At 46.0% G+C, this 22,618-nt stretch overlaps 1 protein-coding gene across 10 annotated transcripts in view; it reads left to right on the top strand.

Annotated features, from left to right (window-relative positions):
- MACF1 (microtubule actin crosslinking factor 1) overlaps nt 1-22,618 on the top strand; it is a 334,205-nt gene that overhangs the window by 152,609 nt on the left and 158,978 nt on the right. For all 10 annotated transcript variants that reach the window (XM_084816162.1, XM_084816155.1, XM_084816156.1 and 7 more), the window contains 14 exons: nt 927-1,081; nt 2,102-2,228; nt 4,324-4,507; nt 5,504-5,673; nt 6,641-6,819; nt 7,681-7,819; nt 10,355-10,548; nt 12,113-12,275; nt 13,971-14,054; nt 15,431-15,538; nt 16,760-16,858; nt 17,669-17,821; nt 19,127-19,215; nt 19,874-20,009. In XM_084816162.1, the coding sequence (XP_084672288.1) occupies nt 927-1,081; nt 2,102-2,228; nt 4,324-4,507; nt 5,504-5,673; nt 6,641-6,819; nt 7,681-7,819; nt 10,355-10,548; nt 12,113-12,275; nt 13,971-14,054; nt 15,431-15,538; nt 16,760-16,858; nt 17,669-17,821; nt 19,127-19,215; nt 19,874-20,009 (1,980 nt within the window). The remainder of the gene's footprint in view (nt 1-926; nt 1,082-2,101; nt 2,229-4,323; nt 4,508-5,503; nt 5,674-6,640; nt 6,820-7,680; nt 7,820-10,354; nt 10,549-12,112; nt 12,276-13,970; nt 14,055-15,430; nt 15,539-16,759; nt 16,859-17,668; nt 17,822-19,126; nt 19,216-19,873; nt 20,010-22,618) is intronic.

Genomic DNA, 22,618 nt, shown 5'->3' on the forward strand with positions numbered 1-22,618 from the left:
ACAGTTGAAATGAAGCTTCACACAGACTTTGGGTGTTCTGTAAACTTTCTGAATCAGAAATGTGTGAGTTTGAATCCAGAATCTATATACTTTGAGTTCCAAGACCCAATCAGATTTCAAAGCCAGCATTCAGTCTCTCTCTGGCTGAATCCTGTATCTCTGATATGAGGCTAATAATACTTCTTACCTTAAAGGGTTTATTACATGAATTACTGAGAGAATTTGGCCACATTCAGATGTAACACAAAATCATGGCTTAGCGTTATGAGAACACACTGAAGTGAGCCTCAGGCTTACAAGCTTCCCCTTCCCTTCCGCCTTTGCTCATGAGTGAAGGACATTTTCAGCTTCCGGTTGCTATTTGTAACAAACTATGGTTCCATTTCATCTGAATGTGGGAAACTATGGTTTGTTCAAATATCTGCTAGTTAACAAACCAGGAGATCAAACCAGATTTGGCAAGACAGGGAACTATGAACAGAAGCTTTACATTTCCCCCCAGCACACACTAAACCAGTTTAGTGTTAATGTCTGAATGTAGACTATATGTGGAGTGCTTTGAACATTCTAAAATGCTATATGAAGACTAGGTAGTAAAAGGTAAGGTGAGGCAGTGTTTCGATTATGAGGGTGGTGGTGTTAGGTTATGTTTAAATGTTAGTAAGAAGACTCAAGTGGCAAGTATTCAGCTTCACCTGTGTGAAGTTTTATTTCAAGTGTTGCATGTAATAAGCTATCTAGGATGCCACTGGACTCTCCTTCCTTGTAGACTGAAGAAATATTGCAGAAGCTTCTGATGAGACAGTTTTAAATTCAGGATGGGCCAGGTTGGCCTTCTTGATCCATTGGGTCATTTCATGGGAGAAGGGGGAAATGGCAGTTTGGCCTCCTGCTGGACCACAGCATCACTTTGGTCTCTCACACAGATCACCATCTGCAAAAACGACGAGTGTGTCCTGGAAGATAATTCTCAGCGGACCAAATGGAAAGTGATCAGCCCCACCGGGAATGAGGCCATGGTCCCTTCTGTTTGCTTCTTGATCCCCCCTCCCAACAAAGAGGCTGTTGACGTGGCCAGCAGGTAGAGTAATTCTGTATTTCCTAGAGCAGCACCAGTATCAGTCTGAAGAATCTCTGCAGCAGTTTCTTGGGGCTGTCTGCTGGTGTATTTGCTATAAGCACTTTGGGACTGGAGGAGCTTTTGAGAGGGCTCTATGTATGAAGCAGAATTGGGAAACTTGGGCAAAAAGTGCAAAACCCTAAGACCAGATCTTTTTTTCTCAAAGGGATTCATTACGGCAGAGATGGGTACAGCCTCTGTCCCTTTGCCCCAGAGCTGCAAAATACCTAGACATCTGCTTATGCAGGCAACCACACATTTTGAAAACAGTGCCTAAGAATTTGTAGTGATTCTTTAGCCCCACACAGGGCTGGCTTTTAAAAATGCTACTCTGGATCCTGGAAACTAGCGTTTCTTCGTTTTTTTGGCAATGTTTTGCTCAATTCTTGTCTTTTTTGGTTTCCTTTTACCACTTTGAAGATGCTGGGGATATGTCAGAACAGTGTAGTCAGTGCTCTCTTCCCTGACTGACAGTGAGCCTCAGCCTAGGGACAGATGGATCCGTCTGTTTCTGGTCTGTGTCAGTTTTGCACGTTTTCATTCATAAGTCTGTTCCATCCTCTTTCGACATCAGTATGCAAATAAAAAACAAAAAACACCACATTTGTTTTATTTTAATGCCCCCCTTTTTATACATAATACACATTTTGTGAGTTTTTTACCCTAAAATATGCATTTTATACACATTTTGAGCCAAGAACTGTGTCACAAATTTTGAAAAAGTGCAGAAACCAAAGGATAGGAAACTCTGTGCTGACCTGCATATTAGTCAAGGAAGTGCAAATCAGGTTGGTTTGCTTAAAAACCTACGTCAACATCCCTCTTCCCCTCAGTCATCTTGAGTAGAAGCTATGCAAGATGCCCTAATTAGAAGATCAAATGTGTGTCCTTGTTGTGCACGAAATTAGTGCTTTACCATTGAGCTACATTTGTAGGGAGACAGGGAGAGTCACTCAGCTTTGCTCTGTCTTCCTGTTGTAGGGTGGAACAGCTATATCAGAAGGTGATGGCCCTGTGGCACCAGCTCCATGTAAATATGAAGAGTCTTGTCTCCTGGAACTATCTGAGGAAGGACATCACTTTGGTGCAAAGCTGGAATATGGAGAAGGTAATGCTGCAAACCCCCGGAGTGCTGCAGGCAGACTAGACTTCTGCCAGCTAGAGAAGCATACATCACTAATGTCAATTGGATTGGCTGGGGAGAACTGGACCAGAAGTGAGAAGGTGGTGAGCAGGAAGTGGAAAGGAAAAGGCAGGTAGCAATGCAAGGTTGAGGAAGTAGGGAGGAACCAAGAAGTTGTCTTGCAACCAATTGTCCTTTTCTAGTAAAGTTAGGCTAATAAAGTAATATTGCATTGTTGTTGTTGTACTCATACAACACCATCAGTATAATGGCACTTCTGACCATAAGCAAGAAGCTAGTTCCCTGCTCCAAGGAGCTTAAAGAAAATTCTGCATAAAAATTCTGCACTAAAAAATTTACAGAATATCAGCAGCTCATTTATTTAATGCTCTTACCCTGAGCAAGTAGTTATTTTACACCAGCTTCATTCCTGTTGTTATCCTGGGCTGTTTCCACCAGCGATTTACTCCAACCTGGCTATGTGGTGAGGTCTCTGTGTTTCCGTGACGTCGTGGCCATTCAGCACCAGCCCTGCATTTTATTGCTGAAAAACCATTTATTCTGAGACTGGTTATAGTCCAACTTTTCCAGCTTACCATGGCTCCATTACTGACCTGTTTCCACAATCACACTGGGTCTAGTATCATAGTCCTGCCCATGGGGCGTGTAGCCTGGCCTTTATGGGTATGTTGCTCCGACCTCAGTGACCCAACCCTTTCCCTCCCTGTTTTCTGGAAGTTTCATTGCTGTTTTGGAGCAGGATGCCGAGGGACCAACTTTTAAAACATCATTGAAAATAAGCACCGGAACACAGCCCATGACCCCAGTCAAGGGGTGTTTCCTCCCATTGAGCTGAATGAGGCTTGCCCTCTCAACAACCACAGAAATAACGGAGAAGCCCCTCAGTTGACAGGGCACATATCAAAGCCCAATTCCTTAAATGCGATTAAACGAGATCGAGGCTTCAATCCACTGCCTTAGGACGTAACTCATTCACAGCTTCCATACAGAGATCCTGTGTGTTAAAATGGGGGCTGGTTTCCCTCTTTGTGCCCCCCCCTTTCCCAGCACAAGTATATGTGTGTCTACTTGGAAGTAACACCCATTGTGCTCAATGAGGCTTGCTCCTGAAGTGCAGGTGCATCTGGACTTTCAGGGGAAAGGAGAAACGGGGAGAGGGGGGAAGCCTCTTTTCACAGCAAAGCTGACTCCTTTTTAAAAATCCGGCACTCCTCCATTAGCTTCTCCTTCCATTGTCCTGGAAACACGGCTGAAGAGGCAGGAACACAGATGAGGTAACCAGACCCACCCAGCCATCAAGAAAATTATTCGATGACAGCTCAGTGGAAACAGCAGAGAGCCCCAGGCTACAGCGATGATAAGCTGGGACTTTAAGCACTGTGGAAACTAGGAAGGGAGACGATGTGATTGGGGAAACTTCACAACAAAGTTGCAAACAAAGTGAAGCTGTTAGTGTGGAAACACGCCTCTGGCCACTGAAAGCAGACCCAAATGAAAACAGTCCAGAGGGGCAGCTCTGTTAGTCTGTTGCACCAAAAAACAATAAGAAGTTTGGTGGCAACTTAAAAACAAACTTTGTTCTAGACCCCATTTTGTCAGATGCACGGAGCTTTGTTCATCTGCTGAAGTGGGCTGTGGTCCAGGAAAGCTAGTGCCGTATTAAATTGCTAGAGTTAAGGTGCCACACAAGAGCAGGAACGGTGCCTCAGAATGTGTTAATACATACGCTGCCTCTTACACAGTGTGTGTGTGTGTGTTGAGGGGAGGATTGTTTGGCTCCAGTGATGGTATAGTTCTTGGTCAGTCGGCGCTCATAACAGCCATAAGTGTTGCTGTGGAATTGCCTTCTGTGAGGAGAAATTTCCCAGGTGCAGCTGAAAGTCCAACAAGCACCTGCAAAATTAGCATTACTGGAGATTGCAGTGAGACAGAAAACTGCCTGCCTGCCAGGGCAAGCCATCATTAGTTGTCCCTGGTAGAGTCGTGCCAGCCTGAGTCTCTGCCAGCCTTGCATCTCTGCATGTTACCATCACGTGGGCCTCTGTGTGTCCTGCCACAGCTCAGGGCCTTGGCCCCGGGGGAATGCCACCAATCCACGAGGAGCCTGCAGGTGCACTGTGAGGACTTCTTGGAGGACAGCCGGGATTCAGAGCTCTTCTCTGTAGCTGATCGGCTGCGCCTGGAGGAGGAAGTGGACTCATGCAAGGAGCATTTTCAGCAACTTTTGCAGTCAATGGAAAATGGTAAGTTGGTGGAGCCTAGAACAATATGAGGGGCAGCCCTGATGGAAGGGGGATATAAGCAGTGCAAGCAATTTTAAAAATCAAAGCAAACTTGAGCTATCTAGTTCAAGGATGGCCAACCAATTTGAATCTGATTGTTGAATCAATTTTATTGGGCCCCCTAAGGCTGTGTGGTAAAAGGTTTGTAGAGAAAAGAAACACATTATTCAAATGTTATGTGGGTGATTCCACTCTTCAATCTCTCTTTAGGTTTTGTATGTAACATTCCAGTACTGCCTGACTATATGTGCTCCATAATTGTGACATTCTTGCTGCTAGGCCTGGTTCATTCATTCTCTGACATGGATGTAGGATTCCTCCTGTGTTTGCTTGGAACTTTGGGGCCTCCTGTTCCCAAGCTAGAGCAGAAGGAGAGGCATACCAGCTTTGCCCTCCTTGCACGCTCTCTGAGAGGCAGAAGGAGGGAAAATGTAGTCCCCAGTTCCTATCCCTCAACAGTTGCACAAATTTTTGTAAACTTCCTCCTTCCAGGGGAAGGAGGTGGGGCATGCAAAGGAGAGTGGCCACCTTCCCTGGCGCAGTGCAAGAGTCCCAGAACCCGCCGCCCCCGTCCCTCTGCTGCTATCTCTGTCCTGAGGTCAGAGATAACAGCAGGGATTCCACTGCTGGTGCACTTGCACTCTCAGTCATGTCAGCAATCTGAGGCTCTCTGGTACCGGGTTTAACTTTTGGTACATGGCCCAGCACTGTCTACTGGGACTGGGAGGGGTTCTCCAGGATCTGAGGCAGAGGGAGGTCTCCCGTCCTCCCGCCCTCCCTCCCGTAGCCCAGCTCTCTGAGGTTCTTTTATCTGGAGATGACAGGGAGTGGGGCTGAACCTTCTGCCTGCAGAGCATGTACGCTGCCAGGAGCTGCCAAACAGCAGATTTTAGAACCTGAGGCCTCTAGTGGGGGTCGATTCTAATATTTTTGCTCTTGTTGTGCATGTGGGAACAGAAGATAAAGATGAGACTGCTTCTCGGACGTATCTCTCTGAGCTGAAGAACATCTGCCTTCACCTGGAGGAATGTGAGCAGCGGCTGGTGGGCACCATTCGGACAGCAAGTAGCACCAGGACTGATGGGGATGCCTTGCAAGAAAACACATTTCGGATTGCTGAGCAGGAGGTTGGTGTTTCTGGAGGAGGAGGAGGAGGATGGTATCATGGAATTTGCCATGAGGGCCTTTAGCAGATTGTGTTTTGTTTGCTGTGCAGCCAGGGGAAAAAAGTGCATGGCAGAAGCACCCATCTGGCTGTAGAAAGGCCTCTTACCAAGGCTTCTGTCATCTTACTGCAGAGTTCATCAGAGAATTCCATGTTTCTGTTTCTAGCCCTAACAGTTTGGAAAATGAGCATGAAAATGTGTGAGCAGCACTGGCTGAAATCTCAGAAGATGTTAGCTGAAGGGGTTGAGCAGGACTATAGAGGTCAAGACTTGTGGCTTCATCCAGGACTCTGCGTTGCTCCTTCTTTGTCTCCCTGGACTTGAAGAAGCAAAATCACTTATGATAAAATCAAGTTGCAGAATTTGAGTTTTATTGGAGAAGAGCTTAAGTTGCCAGTGTGCACGACTTGGATTTCTGTATGCAGAAAATTCATCACCCAGCCCATTCCTGTGTAACCTTCGGGTTTGCTTAAAATCTAGCAGCCTTTGTGAATGTCGGTAGTCAGATTGTTTGTGTTGTTATATTTGATCTCTCCTCCCCCCTCCTTTTTATATAGTACTTAGAGTTACTTACAGCACTAAAATTAATGAAACAAAATTTCTATAACAAATAATATATTGAACATTACAACCGATCGCTGTTGTCAAATCCTATTCAACAGCAGTAAATGGAAAAAAGTTGGTATACTGGTTGGTCTAAAACCTGGCAGTGATGGGGCCAGGAATACCTCTCCCTAGGAGGCTATTCCAGATTTTGAGCACCATCACGGAAAGGTACCTACCCACCATACATCTGACAACCAGAACACTTTAAGGAGGTTACTATGCTCCCAGGGCTAGTTCCTGCCCTACTGATCAGTGCTGTGAAGATACACCATGAAAGGTCTGCATCTCTGCTCTTTCTCACTAACACCAACTGTCTCTACAGCGATTGAAGGAAGATTTGCATCATTTGAAGGCTGACATAGAGCAACTTTCTGAGAGATGCAGTATTTTCTTGCATAAGTCTCCAACAGGATCCAGCACCCCACATCTTCGTTCTGAGCTTAACCTGCTGGTGGAAAAAATGGACCATGTCTATGGGCTCTCATCTATCTACCTGGATAAGTGAGTCCTTATAGTTCTCTCTCATTCTCAAACATTGCTGTATGAGAGGAACATAGGAAGCTGCCTTACACTCTGAATCAGAGCATTGGCCACGCCAGCTCACTGTTTTCTACAGTGAGTGTCAGGGGTTATCTGGAGTCTCAGGCAGGGGTCTTTCCCAGTAGAGATGCCAGTGATTGAACCCAGGGCCTTTTGCATGCAAAGCATGTGCTCTACTGATTTTTACTTTCTATAAAATATAAAGACCGTTTGGCTGCAGGATGAACTGTTAACACCCTGCTGGGTTTGGTGGGGTTTATGTAATCACAGAGAATTCAATAATCTTTGCAGAATTCCCAGGGAAAATCTTTGTAGATTTTGCAAAGCCAGCTTCTGGGAGACCTGGAGTGGCAGTAATTTTGGAAGCACCTTAACTAGTGATGACCTTCTCTACTTTGCAAGATAAAGGCACATATTGCAGTGCTCCCTTCATTTAAAGGAGTTCAGTTTTCCCCTCTCTGCAGTACAATGCCAGTACCGTATCCATTTATACTTTTCTAAAATAAAAAGTTGTCTCTGCATTTTAAGCGGAAGTGCGTTCACTGAATAACACCAGTGTGCACTGAAGTGCTTTGTGTGCCCATTCCTTTAACTATCCATAGATGGCGTTGTTTCTTTACTGTGCAATACCTTTGTGACGAACGGTCTGTTTAAAAACATGGCAGTAGTGGGGGTGGGGATTGAAGGGAGGGGGGCTTTGAAACTGGTCATTGTCCAGTTATCTAAACTGGCCTGGATGGCAAACTCTCTGCCATTTCTTATGACAACAAAGAGCAGCTGTTGTAGGTTCAGAAAGTTACATCCGCCTTTTTTGTCTGATAGGCTAAAGACAGTTGATGTTATCATTCGGAATACCCAAGGAGCCGAGTCCTTGGTCAAAGGGTATGAGGTTAAATTGAGTCAAGAGGAGGCCGTGCCTGCTGACCTAACTGCCATTCAGTCTCACCAAGCCACATTACAGGTTGGTAGCCATCAGCAGAATTGTACTGCCAGAGGCCACGGACAGTAGTTGCTCCTGTGATCTAGTGCTGAGTTACAACGTTTTCCCGTCCTCCAGCTGGGTCCCTGGGAGATGCAAGTCTCCTGTGGCTGCAAGTTCTTGCTGTATCGATGTGGTCTCTGCTGCTTGGTGGTGAAGACCCAGCAAAACAGCTGTGTCTTTCAGGCTGTGTCATGCTTGCTTTTTCATACCTGGTGCTGATTGCATTTGGCAGCATGGCTGACTTGCTCTGGAACAGCAGACATGTGGGCACGGCTTGTGCCAAGGCATGAATGAGGAGCCGTGCCTCTCCTGCCCTACATCTTCTGCCTGCATCTACAAACATCCTTTGGCTCTCCAAGCATTCAAGGGATAGATAGGAGCCATTATAGTGTGTCTCCAGTCACACATGTACCCCAACACAGAAATGTTCACATGTACCTGACTGAGACATAAGTATTGATCTTGGGCCTAGAGATGATGTGTGCCAAGGGGAGGTTGTGCTTTACACTTGTATTGAGAGGGGTTATTGACTATTGAATACAGGCTAAGACTTGAATCAAAGAATATAAGCTTTATTACAAAATATAAAAGTCTACCAGATACATGACTTTGGGACAGAATGGTGAAGTTGGTTAGATTAACCCAAGTAAGCAATGACCAGCAGCTAGATATATAAGCAGGAAGTAGGCAAAGAAAGAGATGGAGGCTGGGAAGTTACAGCTGCCAAATAAAGGAACGGGGAAGGCGCAAGGGATTTGGCAGGCTGTGTTGAAGGCCTAGATGCAATGGGGCAAACGCAGAGTGCAGTGATAGAGGAACAACTGGAAAGTGTGTGAGAGAGTAAGGTGCTAGTATTTTCTTAATTCAGAGGAGGAGGTATATAAAGAGGTTTGGAATGCTGTAGGTTCTGCAATGGAGAGCTGGGGCTAGTGAGGTTCTTGTTGGTCCCTTTAACTTGGGTACATTTTACACATTTGTGCTGGAAAGCTTGGAGGGGGAAAGGTGAGGCTGTGTGTCCTCCAGAGCCTCAGCTTGACCGATAGTGAAATAGCAAACACAGATGTGAGGGAGAAAAATGCAGGTAGGAGAACATAACTTGAGAGCAGGTAGAAGATTGAGCGAAGCCTTACCAAAACACAGCTCAGCTTTTCCCGGAAAGAAAACCTGTTCCAAAATTGTAGTTGAGGATGGGGGGATATTCCCAGAGCAACGGGCAGCTAGGATACTGAGTCTCTTGCCAGTCCATGTGCAGAATGGCATATGGGTTCTAGGCTGCAGTGGTTGCTGTGTGTTAACAGATGGGTGGAAGTGCCTGCCCTTAATGGCTGTTAAAGACTGCTAATGTGCCTCCTGGACCTGGTGGTGGTGCTTCATGAGTGGAACATTTTCCCCACCAGGGCTCTGTATTGGCCAGTTCCGCATTTTCCCTGGGTGCCTTGATTGGAATAGTGACTCTGCAATCAGAGACATTTGCAAGTTCCGGAGTCCCCATTCTTTGCATACCGAGCAACAGGTTGCTTCTGATGATCTAATTAGAATAGAGCACCTGGCACCCTCCAGATGTGTTGGACTGCAACTCCTGTAATTCCCAGCCAGCATGGCCAAGGGACAGTGTGGTGTAGTGGTTAGAGTGTTGGACTAGGACTTGGGAGATCTGGGTTCTAAGTCCCCACTTGGCCATGAAGCTCACTGGGTGACTTGAGCCAGTCACTGACTCTCAGCCTAACCTACCTTACAGGGTTGTGAAGATAAAATGGAGAGGAGGAGGAGGAGTAAGCTGTCCTGGGTCCTTGCAAGAGGAAAAAAGGGAGGATATAAATAGTACATCTGGAGGGCACCAGTTTGGGGAAGGCTGGATTAGAGTTTAGCAAGGGTAAGTGGGCCATTCCTTGCTTAGCCAGCCTTCAGGGACAAAATGGAGACTTTAGAGTCAAGGTATGTGAGACTTAGCTCAGAAGCAATATTTGGTTACTCCTAGCCCCCTCTCTGGCCTTCCTGCTTTACTGTACTTATAGGTTGCCAGCTCCCTTGTTGGGCTATACACGCACGCACGCACCCTTCCCACAAACAGTAAAAAGCCTCACCTCTTCCTAGGCCCTGTGTGAGCTTTTCCTAGCCTGAGTTGACCTTTCACTTCCTTCAGAGCACCTGCATTGCACTGGCTTTCCAGTCCTGAAACTTTCTACTCAGTGGCTAGGATGTTCACGAACGTCCCTTTTAGGTGTTTTTTGTGTTTTAAACACTTGTCTTTGGGATCACTCTCTGTGCTGCTGTTTTTAGTTCTTTTTGAAGTGTGTTTATGCTAATGATTATGTGTTTATTTTAATTATTGTAGACTGCCATGGGATCATAGGAGAAAGGGTGTGTAGCAGTCTTAAATCAATTAAATAAAAACAATAGCCCAGCCCAGCAGCTAGAGGTAGGGCTTGCAGATGACTGACGGTCAATTGTTAGCTTATTTTTGGTTCCAGCCAGCCCTAATCTATGCTTTCCTTTCTTTTTTAAATGTCACAGCAATGGATCGTTGAAGTGAATGAAAAGAACACTGTCTTTGCAATGCTGGAAGATGACCTAGCAAGAGCTAAAGTTGTGGCAGACCAGCTGTACCGTTTGAAGCAGGAGCGTAGTCTTGACCTGGAGCGTTATCAGGAGAAAGGCACGCAGCTGTGGGACCGCTGGCAGAGGGTCAGCCTGCAGATCGAGACTCGGTGAGGGGGGCCAATTCCTGGTAGCTGCCTTAATCAGATAGCATGTTGGGAGGGGTCTGCAATCAAAATAAAAAAGGAACACCTGCACCAGTTGAATTCCCAATGTGTTTCAACATGGGTCTTTATCCCTGGGAATTAGTAAGGGAGAGGAATCCTCCAGAAAAGTCTCCAGGAGTTTGTAATCCCCTTGATAAAGACCTGTGTCGGAACGCGCTGGTTTTGGTTTCTAGCTTTACAACTGTTTTTTTCTGATCCCTAGGGGTCAACTGCACCCAGCTCATTGGGTTGCATCTTCCCTTGAGTTGCTTCTCATCGTTGACTTTGGCCATCTATTAACTGGGGCTGTGCTGGCACCTAACAAACTAACACAGTGATGCCTCTGGAACTCTGCAGTAACTGTCTTCATTTGTGTCGTGTTAGCACAAGCTTGCTTTAGTCGGGATTAAACTAGTGCAAGATCCCATATTCCTTTGCTTTGAGTAAGGGAGAATAAAGGCTGCTACTTCTGAGAAGGATGCTTGAACCAGTTTTAGCCCAGGAGGACAGTAGTAGTTAACTCCAGGAGTAGGCAACCTGGTGCCCTCCAGATGTTTTGGACTACAATACCCAAAATCCCTGACCATTGTCCATGCATGCTGGAGCTTATGGGAATTGTAGTACTACCCTTCTCTTCTCCAAGGTTGCCCATACTCTCTTTTCACTGGGAAAAAAGCAGAAAAAATAGTACCCTTGAATCTTCCAGCAGTAATTAAAGATAAAACTGCTTCAAGAGACAGGGAGAGAGAGAGAACATAAAATGTGTGATGACTTGCATGGTGTTTTTTAAAAAAATAACAGAATTTACTGGAGCATTAGTAAGTAAATAAAATAAATTATTGGAGCACTGAGATAACAAGAGTTAGGGTTAGAGAAACTGCCAAAAACCTTTGTTCTCATAGTAACATTCTGCCTTGATGTCCTTAAGCAGACTGTCATCTTTCCTCTGACCTTCTGTTTTGCTAACTTTTAACACAATGCTAAGACTGTATAGTAGGGAAAGGGAACTACCCACTCCCTAATCCAAGGAGTCTTATCATGCACCTTGGTTGCCTTCTCCTAAGAGGCTTCTTGGCAAAAGGCTGAGGAAGGCAGTGTTTAACAATAAGAGACAGGCTTTGCAAAAGCTTCTGTTGTTGCTCACACTGGGGAGGAAGGGGTTAAAGAGCCCTTTGTCCATTTTGAGTTTGTGCAGTACTGAGTCTTGCAGTCTTGCAGTCAGAGCTGATGCTGCTGGTCCTTCAAAGTAGGGCTCCTGCTAAAGATTAGTTGCCAACCAAAGATTTATCCACTGAAATGGTAGACCTTTAAAGGTTGCTGCTTTAAAGGTTGTAAGTGCCAAATATTGCAGATTCCACTATTCCTGCAGGACCTGTCCTCTTCTTTACTTTAGTACACCATGCACACTAAAACTAATATTCTATAAATAATATTGCTTTGATATAAGAATTAGCCATCCAAAGTTTATCTATTCTCCCTTTCACCTGTTCTTCCCTTCCCCTGTTCTTTCTTTTTCATCTCTTGACAGCCAATCAGAGCTGGAAAGTATTGAGGAAGTGCTGAGCGATTACCGGAACTGCCATGGGGCACTGATCCAGTGGATTGAGGAGACCACAACCCAGCAGGAACTGATGAAACCTGGACAAGCGGAAGACAGCAGTGTCCTCTCCAAGCAACTCAGCCAACAGATGGTAAGGCTGACACAGTGCCACAAAGAAGCCTTAAGTATTCGGTCGTATCACCAAGCTAGGCTTTTGATTCCTGGAACTGTAATGTTCTGCAGAGTTTGCAAAGGTATTCCACTTGCACACAAAAGCACATTCAAGTCTCTCCCAATTCTATGTTTAATTTTTTGCTTTAAAAGATGCTGGGTAAAATCATCTAAGAACATCCATTTGACAGCATTTGAAGATATGGATATGAACAGCTTTGATATGGCTTAGCACTTCAGTACCAAATCTCCATCAAACTGTGTTGGAAATGGACTTCTCTGCTTGGCAGGTCCCAAGGATTTAAGACAAACTGTGCCAAGATGTATGCTTCCGTATGCTGCATGTCTTAAATCAGTTCTGCTTCTGTATTCTAATATATAAATCATGGTGTGTCAGCATTTGGAATACTGTATCCAGTTCTGGTTGTCCCAGCTGGAAAGGGTTGGAGCAACTCCCCTATGAGGAAAGGTTACAACGTCTGGGGCTTTTTAGTTTAGAAAAAGGGCAAGTGAGGGGATACATGATAGAGGTATATAAAATTATGCATGGTGTGGACAAAGTGGACAGGGAGACGTTTTTCTCCCTCTCTCATAATGCTAGAACCCAAGGGGGTCATCCCATGAAGCTGATTGGCAGGATATTCAGGACAAATAAAAGGAAATACTTCTTCACACAGTGCCTTTCAAATGCTGGAATTTGCTAATGAAAGATGTGCTATTGGCCACCAACAGATGGCTTTAAAAAGGGGATTAGACAAATCAGTGGAGGCAAATGTATCCATGGCTACTAGTCATGGTGGTTATGTATATCCCCCTGCTTCTCAGTGCCAGTTGCTGTGGAGCGACAATGGGAGAGGGCTCTTGGCTTCATGCCCTGTTTGGGGGGCTTTCCAGAGGCATCTGACTGCTCAGTTGTGGAAAACAAGATGATGGACCAGAGGGAGTGTTGGTCTGGTCCAGCTGACCTGTTTTTATATCCTTCTGAAAAAGAGAACTGTAAATTAGAAGAGTGGCATGCCCGCCCAACCCTTGGACCTTCCAGTATGCAGCAGAGGATTCTGGTGGGGACGAGGCACAGGCTACTTCCTCAGGGGTAGAACAGTCAGGCTTCCTTCACTGGCCAGAGGACATAGCCCTGCCATCATCCTCTGACTCACAACCGCCATCCCAGCCTCACAGAAATCTTCAGCTGCGGGCCCTTTAACAGTTCATTTGGCTCCTCCGTGGGGATGGCACTGACCACACTACAGTCTGTCAGCCTATGTAAGTCTTCAGTTGACGTTGGCTCTCTGCTGAGACAACATCCTGCTGTTGTTGTAGTAGGAGAGAATAGAACATTCCAGGCAGCAGGACACACTTGGAGCTATCCGAGGTCCTACTGACTTCTTGCCTTCTTCCGACTGCTGTTGGATGCTATCAGCTTCCCCTGCAAGCATCAAGGAACAAGGAACCACCAAATGGGACAGAAGGAAGGACCATCCTTTGCCCCATTGCAGATTGAAAACTGTGGGGATATTAGTGTTGGAAACATTAGCTAAATAATTAAGTGAAGTGTGTGGGAGGTGTGATGTAGATCTGTACAAAAACAACTGGGAATCAGCAAGCTTATGAAGAGGGCAGATGAACCTCCTGTTTGAAATCATTACTCTGACAGTGCTTTTATTTTGAATTAAAGGCACTGTTTGCTGAAATAGAGGTGAATCAAGCCAAACTGGACCAATGTCAGAAACTTTCTCAGCAATACTCAGCTGCTGTCAAGGTAACACTACATTCCTATAACTGTAGAATGTAAACATCAGCTTTTGGCATATCCAGCATGATTGAACTCCTAGGAGATGCAGGCAAAGGATGAGGTCTTCCTGTATAGAGTTTGGCACCCCTAGGATGTGTTCTTCCATGTGCAGTGTGTAGAGATATTACCTTAGACTAACCGTTACCCTACCTGGTGGGAATGATGGGAGTTGCAGTCCAGCACATCTGGAGGACACCAGGTAGGGGACGATTGCTTTAGATGTGCAGACTGAAACGATCCCAGGAGCAAGTTGCTGGGTTTTTGTTCAGACGTCCCCAGAAAACATACTCTGATGTAGCTTTTCCTTATGGAATGGTTTTTAAAAAATTATAGTTTGAGCATGAGATACCAGAAGAAGTCAAAGTAAGTCTGTCCACCAAGTAAAGTGCTAGTTTTCCAGCTCTGCTCCAGGGAACATTGGGGTTTCTTGAGAAGAGCAATAATGGTGGACAAATGTCCCTGAAAGACAGCTTGCCCACTGCTTCTGATCTTCCTCTGCAGCAGGAGGATGTTGGGTGCATTCTAGGTCACAGTCTCGATGCAAGTGGTGCCCAAGAAGCCTGGCAAGTGAATGACCCAGAAACCTCTGCAATGCCCAAGCACTCCATTGGCAGATGTGCAGGGATTCCTTGGTAGGCCAGCCACTGTGATCAAGGTTTCGTAAATGTTGAAGGTTTGAAAAGTGCTGGATAGAAGATTGATTTTTAACCAATTAATTAAGCTGTTAAGATAAGTAATGCAGAATCTCAATGCACATGCCCCTTTAAGGATATTTAATATACATTGGTGTGATGTAATTAATTAATTTAAAGGTTCTGTTATGTGCTTCCAAAGAGTGTGACTGCAGAGACTGCCTTCTCTTCTTAAACAGTTAATGACACTTTGTCCGTACTTGCAGAAGAAACTGGAAAGGCCAATGCACAGGTGTAGTAACCTGAGCAGTTTGATGCAATACATGTGATTGAATCTAGTGTTGATCTTGAAATCATTTAGTGTTTGAAGAGCACCTTAAATGCAAATGGCTGAAGCATAAGAGGTGCATGAATTCTTCAAAATAGTGCCATCAGTGCTGGAGCCCTCTGAGTGGATGCATCTGATCAAACTCCAATTGAAAACCGTTTTGAATTGGTGATAACATTGGGCTAATCAGGCATGTATGCAGAGGGAACACGTGTGTCTCTGCGCACGCACGCACACAATGACATAAACACACTCACAATTTGCTTTGGGATTTGATGATGACGATGATGACGATTTGCTTGGAGAGACAATACTTAAATGTGGAATTTCAAAATTCTTGCTCTAAGGAACTGAAATCCATTTTGCCATCTTTATGTTCTCAGGACTACGAGCTGCAGCTGATGACATACTGTGCATTTGTAGAATCTCAGCAGAAGTCTCCCATGAAGCGCCGGCGCATGCTTTCCTCCTCTGATGCCATCACGCAAGAGGTGAGCTGTGGCCCTCTGCTAGCCTTTGCGGCTTTTAGGCTGGGGTGGGCGGCCTCCTGAGTAGACAGGCAAGAAGCCTGTCCTGCAAACTGCACTCCTGCCTCCTCCTCCTGAACCTGTGTGTAAAGGTTTCCCCCCTCACTGGCTTTTCTATCAGCCACAGAGGCTCTATGTAGACCTCTTGGAGCCACTGGTTCTAATCAGTCCCACCAGTTGTGAGGTAAAGAAAGGGTACCATGCAGTCCATTGTGTGTGGATCCTTTGGACGAGACCAAGGAAAACAGAGAGGAAGAGAACTCCTGACAGCCTCTTTGCTCCATGTGGAAGCCTAGGATATTGTGAAACTGGCCTTTGCGTTTCTGTAAGGAATTTGCATTAGGCCTCCAGTGAGATCTCTCCCCTGAGTGGCTCTCTATTTCTGCCCTTGCTGACCACATGCAAGATTGAAGTTGTGCTTTTATAGTAATTAATAGTAATTACATGAAAACTCCCAGGTGGTTTTCCATCCCAGCAGCTTTCCAGGGCCAGACCTGCTTGGCTTCAGCAGTCACACAGTGCCTTATGCCACGACCTTCAGACTGTTCGGTGGGCCACATTACCCAGAGGCCTTTGCATTCTGCTCATGGCAGTTTCCTTCTGACAAACAGACTTGTGGCTGAAAGAACAAATAACCTATGGCAGCCTTACTTGAGCCTGTGCCCTCCAGATGTGCTGGACTATACATATGTGATATGGAGGCTTCAAGAAGCATGGTTTTGCTTTAAAACAAGGCACGCGTGCTTCTTCTGTACCTTATATCATAGCAAAATCATGTCTTCTCTGTTGCTGCTGTGCCACCAAGTTTCAGAGAAATTTGGTGGCACGATGGCATTTCCAGGGAGGGTGCAGCCCCCACTGGGCCCTGGGTGGGGGAGAATTGGCCCTCAGACCAGCGGAAATTGCCCATCCCTGGAATAGAGAATCTGGCTCAATGACCTTCAACATTTGTGTGTGCGTGTATTCATGTATTTAGTGGTCACTCACCCTCTTTCTCCAGGGTTGCTGCACTTCAGTGGCTCTGGCGAAATGTCCATCTGTTTCATGCAGCAAATGAGAACTTTTCCATGTTCTCAAGAATGAGAAATGATGTGTTTTAAGAGGTTTTTTTGTCATTGTTGTCTCTAACAGGCATATTCCTTCTGCTTCTTGTTTTCTTTCCTCTCCTCCCCCCCCCCCCCCCAGTTCATGGATTTGCGGACACGATACACAGCCCTGGTCACGTTGACCACACAGCATGTGAAGTACATCAGTGACGCCCTCCGGCGCCTGGAAGAGGAAGAAGTAAGGATGTTACTTATGAAGGCTGTTTGGTGGTATCTACCTTGTGAATCCATCCACCCAAGTCCACTTGGGTCAGGCAGTGCTGTTTGTCCCATACGATCATTGAGGGTTTGGTCCCCATCCTTTGGAGGTGTTGGGGCTTCAGCAGTTAGAAGCATGTTGTTGGGTGATGTAGAATCACAACATTTCAGCTTCTTGCCAATACTGCACAGCTGTTTTACTGTGATACAGGAGGGAAGTCTGAAACACTTCTGGACCTTGAAGGGACGCAGCATCTACCATTTCAGGGTTGCTCTGGAAGGGCGGGGTCGCTTCTCTGTGCCTGCCAGACTGGCCCTTCCTAGGGGTAAAGCTCCAGAGATCTTTGAATTAGGAGAGTTTTCCCTTCATTTTTGTTCATTTACTATACTTTACTTTATCTTTCCGCACCCCCATTCTTAAACAGACCAAGGAGGGACCTAGCCAGGATGTTGCCTCCTGAATTTACTGCACATTCAACATCCTTCTGCTTCCCACACCTACCCCTCAGCCCTTATCCCTGCATGCTGTGCAACCTCCCACCGGATCAACATTTATTTCCCTCACAAAGCCTGCATGTCTGCATTGTGTTACTGAAACGTTTATAATGAGCAAGTTAGAATATCTGTGAACATTCAGTGGTGTTGCAACAGTTACCTAGAATGGGCTTGGAGATAGGCAGCCAGCAGGCAGTTTTTACCTTGTCCCATGCATACGAAGCATTTGAATGTGTTGCAGAAATGATGTCCATCTGTCTGTGTCTGTGTTCCATGTTTTTATTGGTTTTTGCAGAAAGTTGTGGAGGAAGAGAAGCAAGAGCATGTGTACAAGGTGAAAGAACTCCTGGGCTGGGTCACAAATTTTAAACAGAGTGCACAGTTCAAAAGCATCTCACCAAAGAGCAAGGAGCTAGGAGATCTTGAGAAGTCCATCTTGGAGCAGCAGGTGCGCAAGGGCAGGGGGGACCTCACTGCCTTCTATGCTTCTTTCTTCATTACATGTCAGCGGTAGAAGACAAAGCCTCCATCAGTCTTGTTGGTTGATCTTTCCAGGAGGCTGTCTTCACAAGCAATTTAGTGCGAAGTTAGAGCAGTTTGAGTTCCTTTGCAACAGATAGCGTCGTCACCAATCCACTGCCAACCAGCCGCTTCCCTCTTGAAAAGCTGCATTTTCTGAAACTCCTTTTACCCTGACTTTTTACTGAAAGCGGCTCCCTGGCATTTTTGCCACAGTGTGCCATGTTGTCCCCCACACACACGTTAAATCCTGGGCATGCCTCGGTGACCTGGCAGTGATGTGGTCAAGGGGGTGGGATGCCCCATTCTCTCTTGTTTCCCCAATGGAAGTAGCTTTTCCCATTCCCACTGAGAAAATCCCCAGGAGCACAGCAGTGACCCCACCCGTTGCTGCAGTAGCGGGGACACTTGGTCACCTTAGGTGGGCTGCTTTTACTCTTTGACAGATCCCCCCACCCTTCTGTGCAGGTTTACTCAGAAGTAAGAAATACATCTTACTCCTCCGCCATGAAAGAGTTAAAAACTAACTTTAGTAACTTGCCCTAAAGTGCTCTGTGCCTCTTTGATGATCTGTAGTTATGTAAAATCCCTTCTCTGCTTTATAGCAGTAAAGAGCTTGTCATTGCAAGCAGGGAGGAGAAAGGGGGGCAGGGTTGGAAGGGGTAGTGGTGGAAGCAATAGGCAGAAGTGAACACATGGGGGAAAATGGGGTGAGAGCAATAACTCCACAGCAGATTGCTGGGATGTGGCGAAATTGGGGTGGGGGGAAGCTCTCAGGAGCCTCAGATGCTGTACTGGAGAACTGGAGATCCAAGGAAATCTGCACACGGGGAAAATTAGTTGCTCTCCATTCATAATGTAGTAGCAGCAGGGAGCCTGGACAGGGGTGGGGAAACAAAGCCTCTCTCATGGGTTGAGCATCTCCTGCCAGTTTGATGATGTTCAGTTCCACTCCCCCCACCTCACCCGAAAGTATGTTCCTTTCAAGTGCTGAAAACCAGTTTTTAAAGGTACGCTACACTCGGCTTATCTTGCTTTGTGTGTCCTTGATGGACCAAAGCCGATTTTATGAAAATCCGGGTAATACTCCAACACGCTTCTCATTCCATTGTCGTGCAGATCCCCCCCGGATCTACTGGTCAGTTGCCCTTGAGCTTCTTCCTGTGCTCAGGTTTCTTGGGATGTACCACCCTCCTTGCCATCGTAAACATTGCCTCCTCACTGTTCTCATCAGGTTCTAAATGAAGAACTGGCCGCGAAGAAGGAGCAGATCTCAGAAGCTATTAAAACTGCCCAGATCTTCCTTGCAAAGCACAGCCACAAGTGAGTTGGATGAGTACAGCATGAACCAGGAGAATGCAGTTGTTTGTAGTCAATGCAAGAAGGGGGAGTTCAAGCTTCTAGCCCATATATTTTTAATTCTCTTCACCTTTCCAACTTTGCGTTGTGGATGCTGTTAAGATTCATAATTGTTATCTGGCGAAAACAAAGGTGGAAATCTGAAAGTAGTCCTGTAGAAACTTAAGGGTGGGAAAAGGAAGGACAAGCATTGAGGAAGTGAGGCCCTGTTGAGAACAGCAGGGCCATCCTGATTTGCAGGTTGTCATTGTTAACTGAGTGTTTTGATCTGACCACAAAGGGAATAGAGATAGCTTTCTTCCAGGCCCTTGGGGGAAGGAAAGAAAGTATTGCTCAATGACAGAGCACAGACGTTCTCAGGTTCAATCCCTGCTACCTTTTATTAAATTATCTTGGGTAGCCAGGCTACAAATGACTTTTGCCTGAGGCCTTGGAGAGTTGCAGCCGGACAGAACAAGAAGCATTGGGCTAGACTCAACCACTTGTCTGGCTGAATATATGGTAGGTCCTTCTCTTCAGGGCCTGAGATGATATTGCAACCCACCAGAATCTTGGTAGGCTTCTTCTAGGGTGCCAAATAGCTGTGCTTCAGTTAAGAGATGTCTTGCATTCCATCCTGCAGGCTTTCTGGCCAGGAGAAGGAACACATTTTGACCCAGCTGAATGCCCTGAAGGAGACTTATGCTCAGCTCTGCTCCGACTCCACAGAACAGCTCCAGCAGCTGCAGAGCCACATGGCCCAGGAGACAGCCCATAAGGTAGCCCTCCCCTCTCCTTCCCAGGATCACCCACATGTGCAGGACTCTTTCAGGGTGGCTGTACGTCTCCTCTCTGTCACAGCCTGAAGGCTTTTGGAAGTCCATGTGAGCAATCACCGTTCCATTCTGTCCCTTCTGTTGCATTCAATATGCCAAGTTGGTTGCTGAAGGCAACAAGACAGAGTTTCATAAACATTAGTTTTTAGTGGGCGACAGATGTGGGTTGCCAAACTCCTTGCCCACAAAGGGCTCCTGCATCTTTTTCAGGAAGAAGTTTGGCAGGTGAAGCTTCCCTGATAACAGGATTATAGTGAAGCTGCCTACTTCACAACTTTTCCGGGTGTAAGGGGAAGCAAGGGAAGAATGGTCAGAGGCAGTTCAGAGGCTAGGCAACACCGTGGTGAGACCATGGAGTGGAACAGAATAAGCTGCCCAGGGAACAAAGAAACTGCCTGAAGTGAATAAGAAGAAAATGAATGTTTCTCCCTCACCCCCTCCACATGCTGCCATCAGAAGCCAGTCCACGTTATTCCAATAATAGGGTTCTCCACTGCCATAAAGCTTTCATTGACCAAAAATTGGTCCTTCCTTCCATACGTTTCTTCTGCAGCCATTTTAGCTCCACTTTATGCCATCTTCCCTTGTGCACTTGGCAAAATGTCTTTGAACATCCGTCCTACCTCTGTTACTGCTTTGTTACTGTTCTGGAGTCCTACATGGATATACCTGTATATTCTGTGTATGTAAGTGCGATATTCATGTGTCCAGTGCAGTATGTATATCTGTGTGGAGTTGTGTTGTACCGGTTTCTGGCTCCTTGTATTCTGAAGCACTGGCAAACCAACTCAGCCAGGCAGACACTGTTGCCAGATTTTTATTTGGATGTATTCCTAAATAGAGCATTTTAGCAGGGATCGTTGGTTCTGCCACAAAAACATTAGAATGCTGTTTTATCAGGTAGTCCCTTATCCTGAGACCTCCATATCTGTGGTCCCCCCTGCCTTCCTCTAGTTGAGTAACTTTACAGGACCAGAAGCTCCACGCAGCTCAGGAAAGGCAAAGGCTCCTGCCCTGCCCTGCCCTGCCCTGCCCTGCCCTGCCCTCCTTGATCTGTCTTGTATCTTACAAAGACCAGCACGCCTTAATTCTGGCTGCCCAAACTGAGAGAGAGTCAGTGCAAGTGAAACAGCAGTGGTCTGAATAGAGAGACAATATTGCCATGGAGTGGGAAGCAGGGCTAAAAGGAGGAGAGGATTTTTTTCCAAGGATCCTTTAGACTTCACTTGTGAATGAGGTTTTTTTTTTTTTTTTCATTTTTCGTTTGGGTGCTTCATTGTTGCAGGGAGCCTCTGGGGGACCTTTTCAACATTTTTGCTTGTAGAAAACATCCAACTATTGGTTGAGAATGATTGTGCAGTTCAAAGCAGTGGGTTGAGTAGAGGAAACTGCATATCAAAAACACACACAAAAACTCTCCAAATGGCAGAACTCTCTGCATTGAGCATGATGTGTCCCTGTTTGGTTTCTGTTTCATGTTGAGTTACTGTTTAGATTAACTGCCATCCTTGCTTACAATTTTCTTGTGTCGTTTATTTAAACTAACAATCTGGAGGTTGCATCAAAAAACCTCACTTAAGAAATGAGTGGGGAGAAGTTGGGGGATTGCAGGGGGTGTGTGTGTGTGTTCTTTCTACTTTTTTGTGCAAAACAAACAGTCGCATGCCGGACGCTAACCCCCAGCTTTTACACTGTGTGCGCCATACGGCTGAGCTGCTCCATAAAGGCTCTGTCTTTAACTACTCACGGCAAACCCCACAACTCTGGTAAGTAAAAAGCCTTTTATGACTCCTGTCCTCTTCCTCTTCTCTTTAATGCTTGTCTTAATATCTGAATGTGCATGTTTGGAGTCCTGACTGTGCTGTCCGAAGGTTTTGAAAGCTCTTCCAGTAGGTCTCCAACCTTCCCCTGCTGGGCCATGAAGTAGGAGACGGTTCATCAGGGCCCCATCCTGGCTGCAGTGTGTACTTCCCTGTGCTAGAAAGAAAGAGCACCACCTCTCCTTGGGAAGTGTAGACTTTGTGAGGCTTGTTCACCTGTGAACCGCACCCGCCATTGATCTTGATGGCCAGCATGCCCCTATGGACTAGGTGCGCCCTTTCAGGGATCCAATCACCACTGCACTAGTCCCCCAAACATGGGGCTCGTCTTCTTTGGCTTTCCGGTGTGGTGGTAAAGTGCCAAGCCATGTGTGTGTGTCAAGTTCTGGTTATGCTCATCTGTTCTAGTGGACAGAGCTTTGAACATAGTAGGAAGCTCCATGTTCAGATTGCAGCTTGGCTGGGTAGCCTTGGGCTAGTCAGTTCTATAAAATTGGAACAGCAATGCTCTATGGATCAGAGGGAAGGTAGGACCAGGCTTTAAATAGGCTACATACACTATGATTATTCATTACAGCTACTCCCATTATAACTTTTCGGGTTTACCGGATCAAATTGTGAAGACTCCCTGAGTGATGATCATGTGTAGAAGAAATGGAATTGGTTGGCCACGTGATTCCTCTGCCATTTTGGCATCAGTTTGCCATTCAAAGGAACCCTGCTCATTTGCTG

This window comes from Heloderma suspectum, chromosome 10, assembly GCF_057233095.1.
Source record: "Heloderma suspectum isolate Gila_16-S chromosome 10, 16-S_ref, whole genome shotgun sequence".
Lineage (NCBI taxonomy): Eukaryota > Metazoa > Chordata > Lepidosauria > Squamata > Helodermatidae > Heloderma > Heloderma suspectum.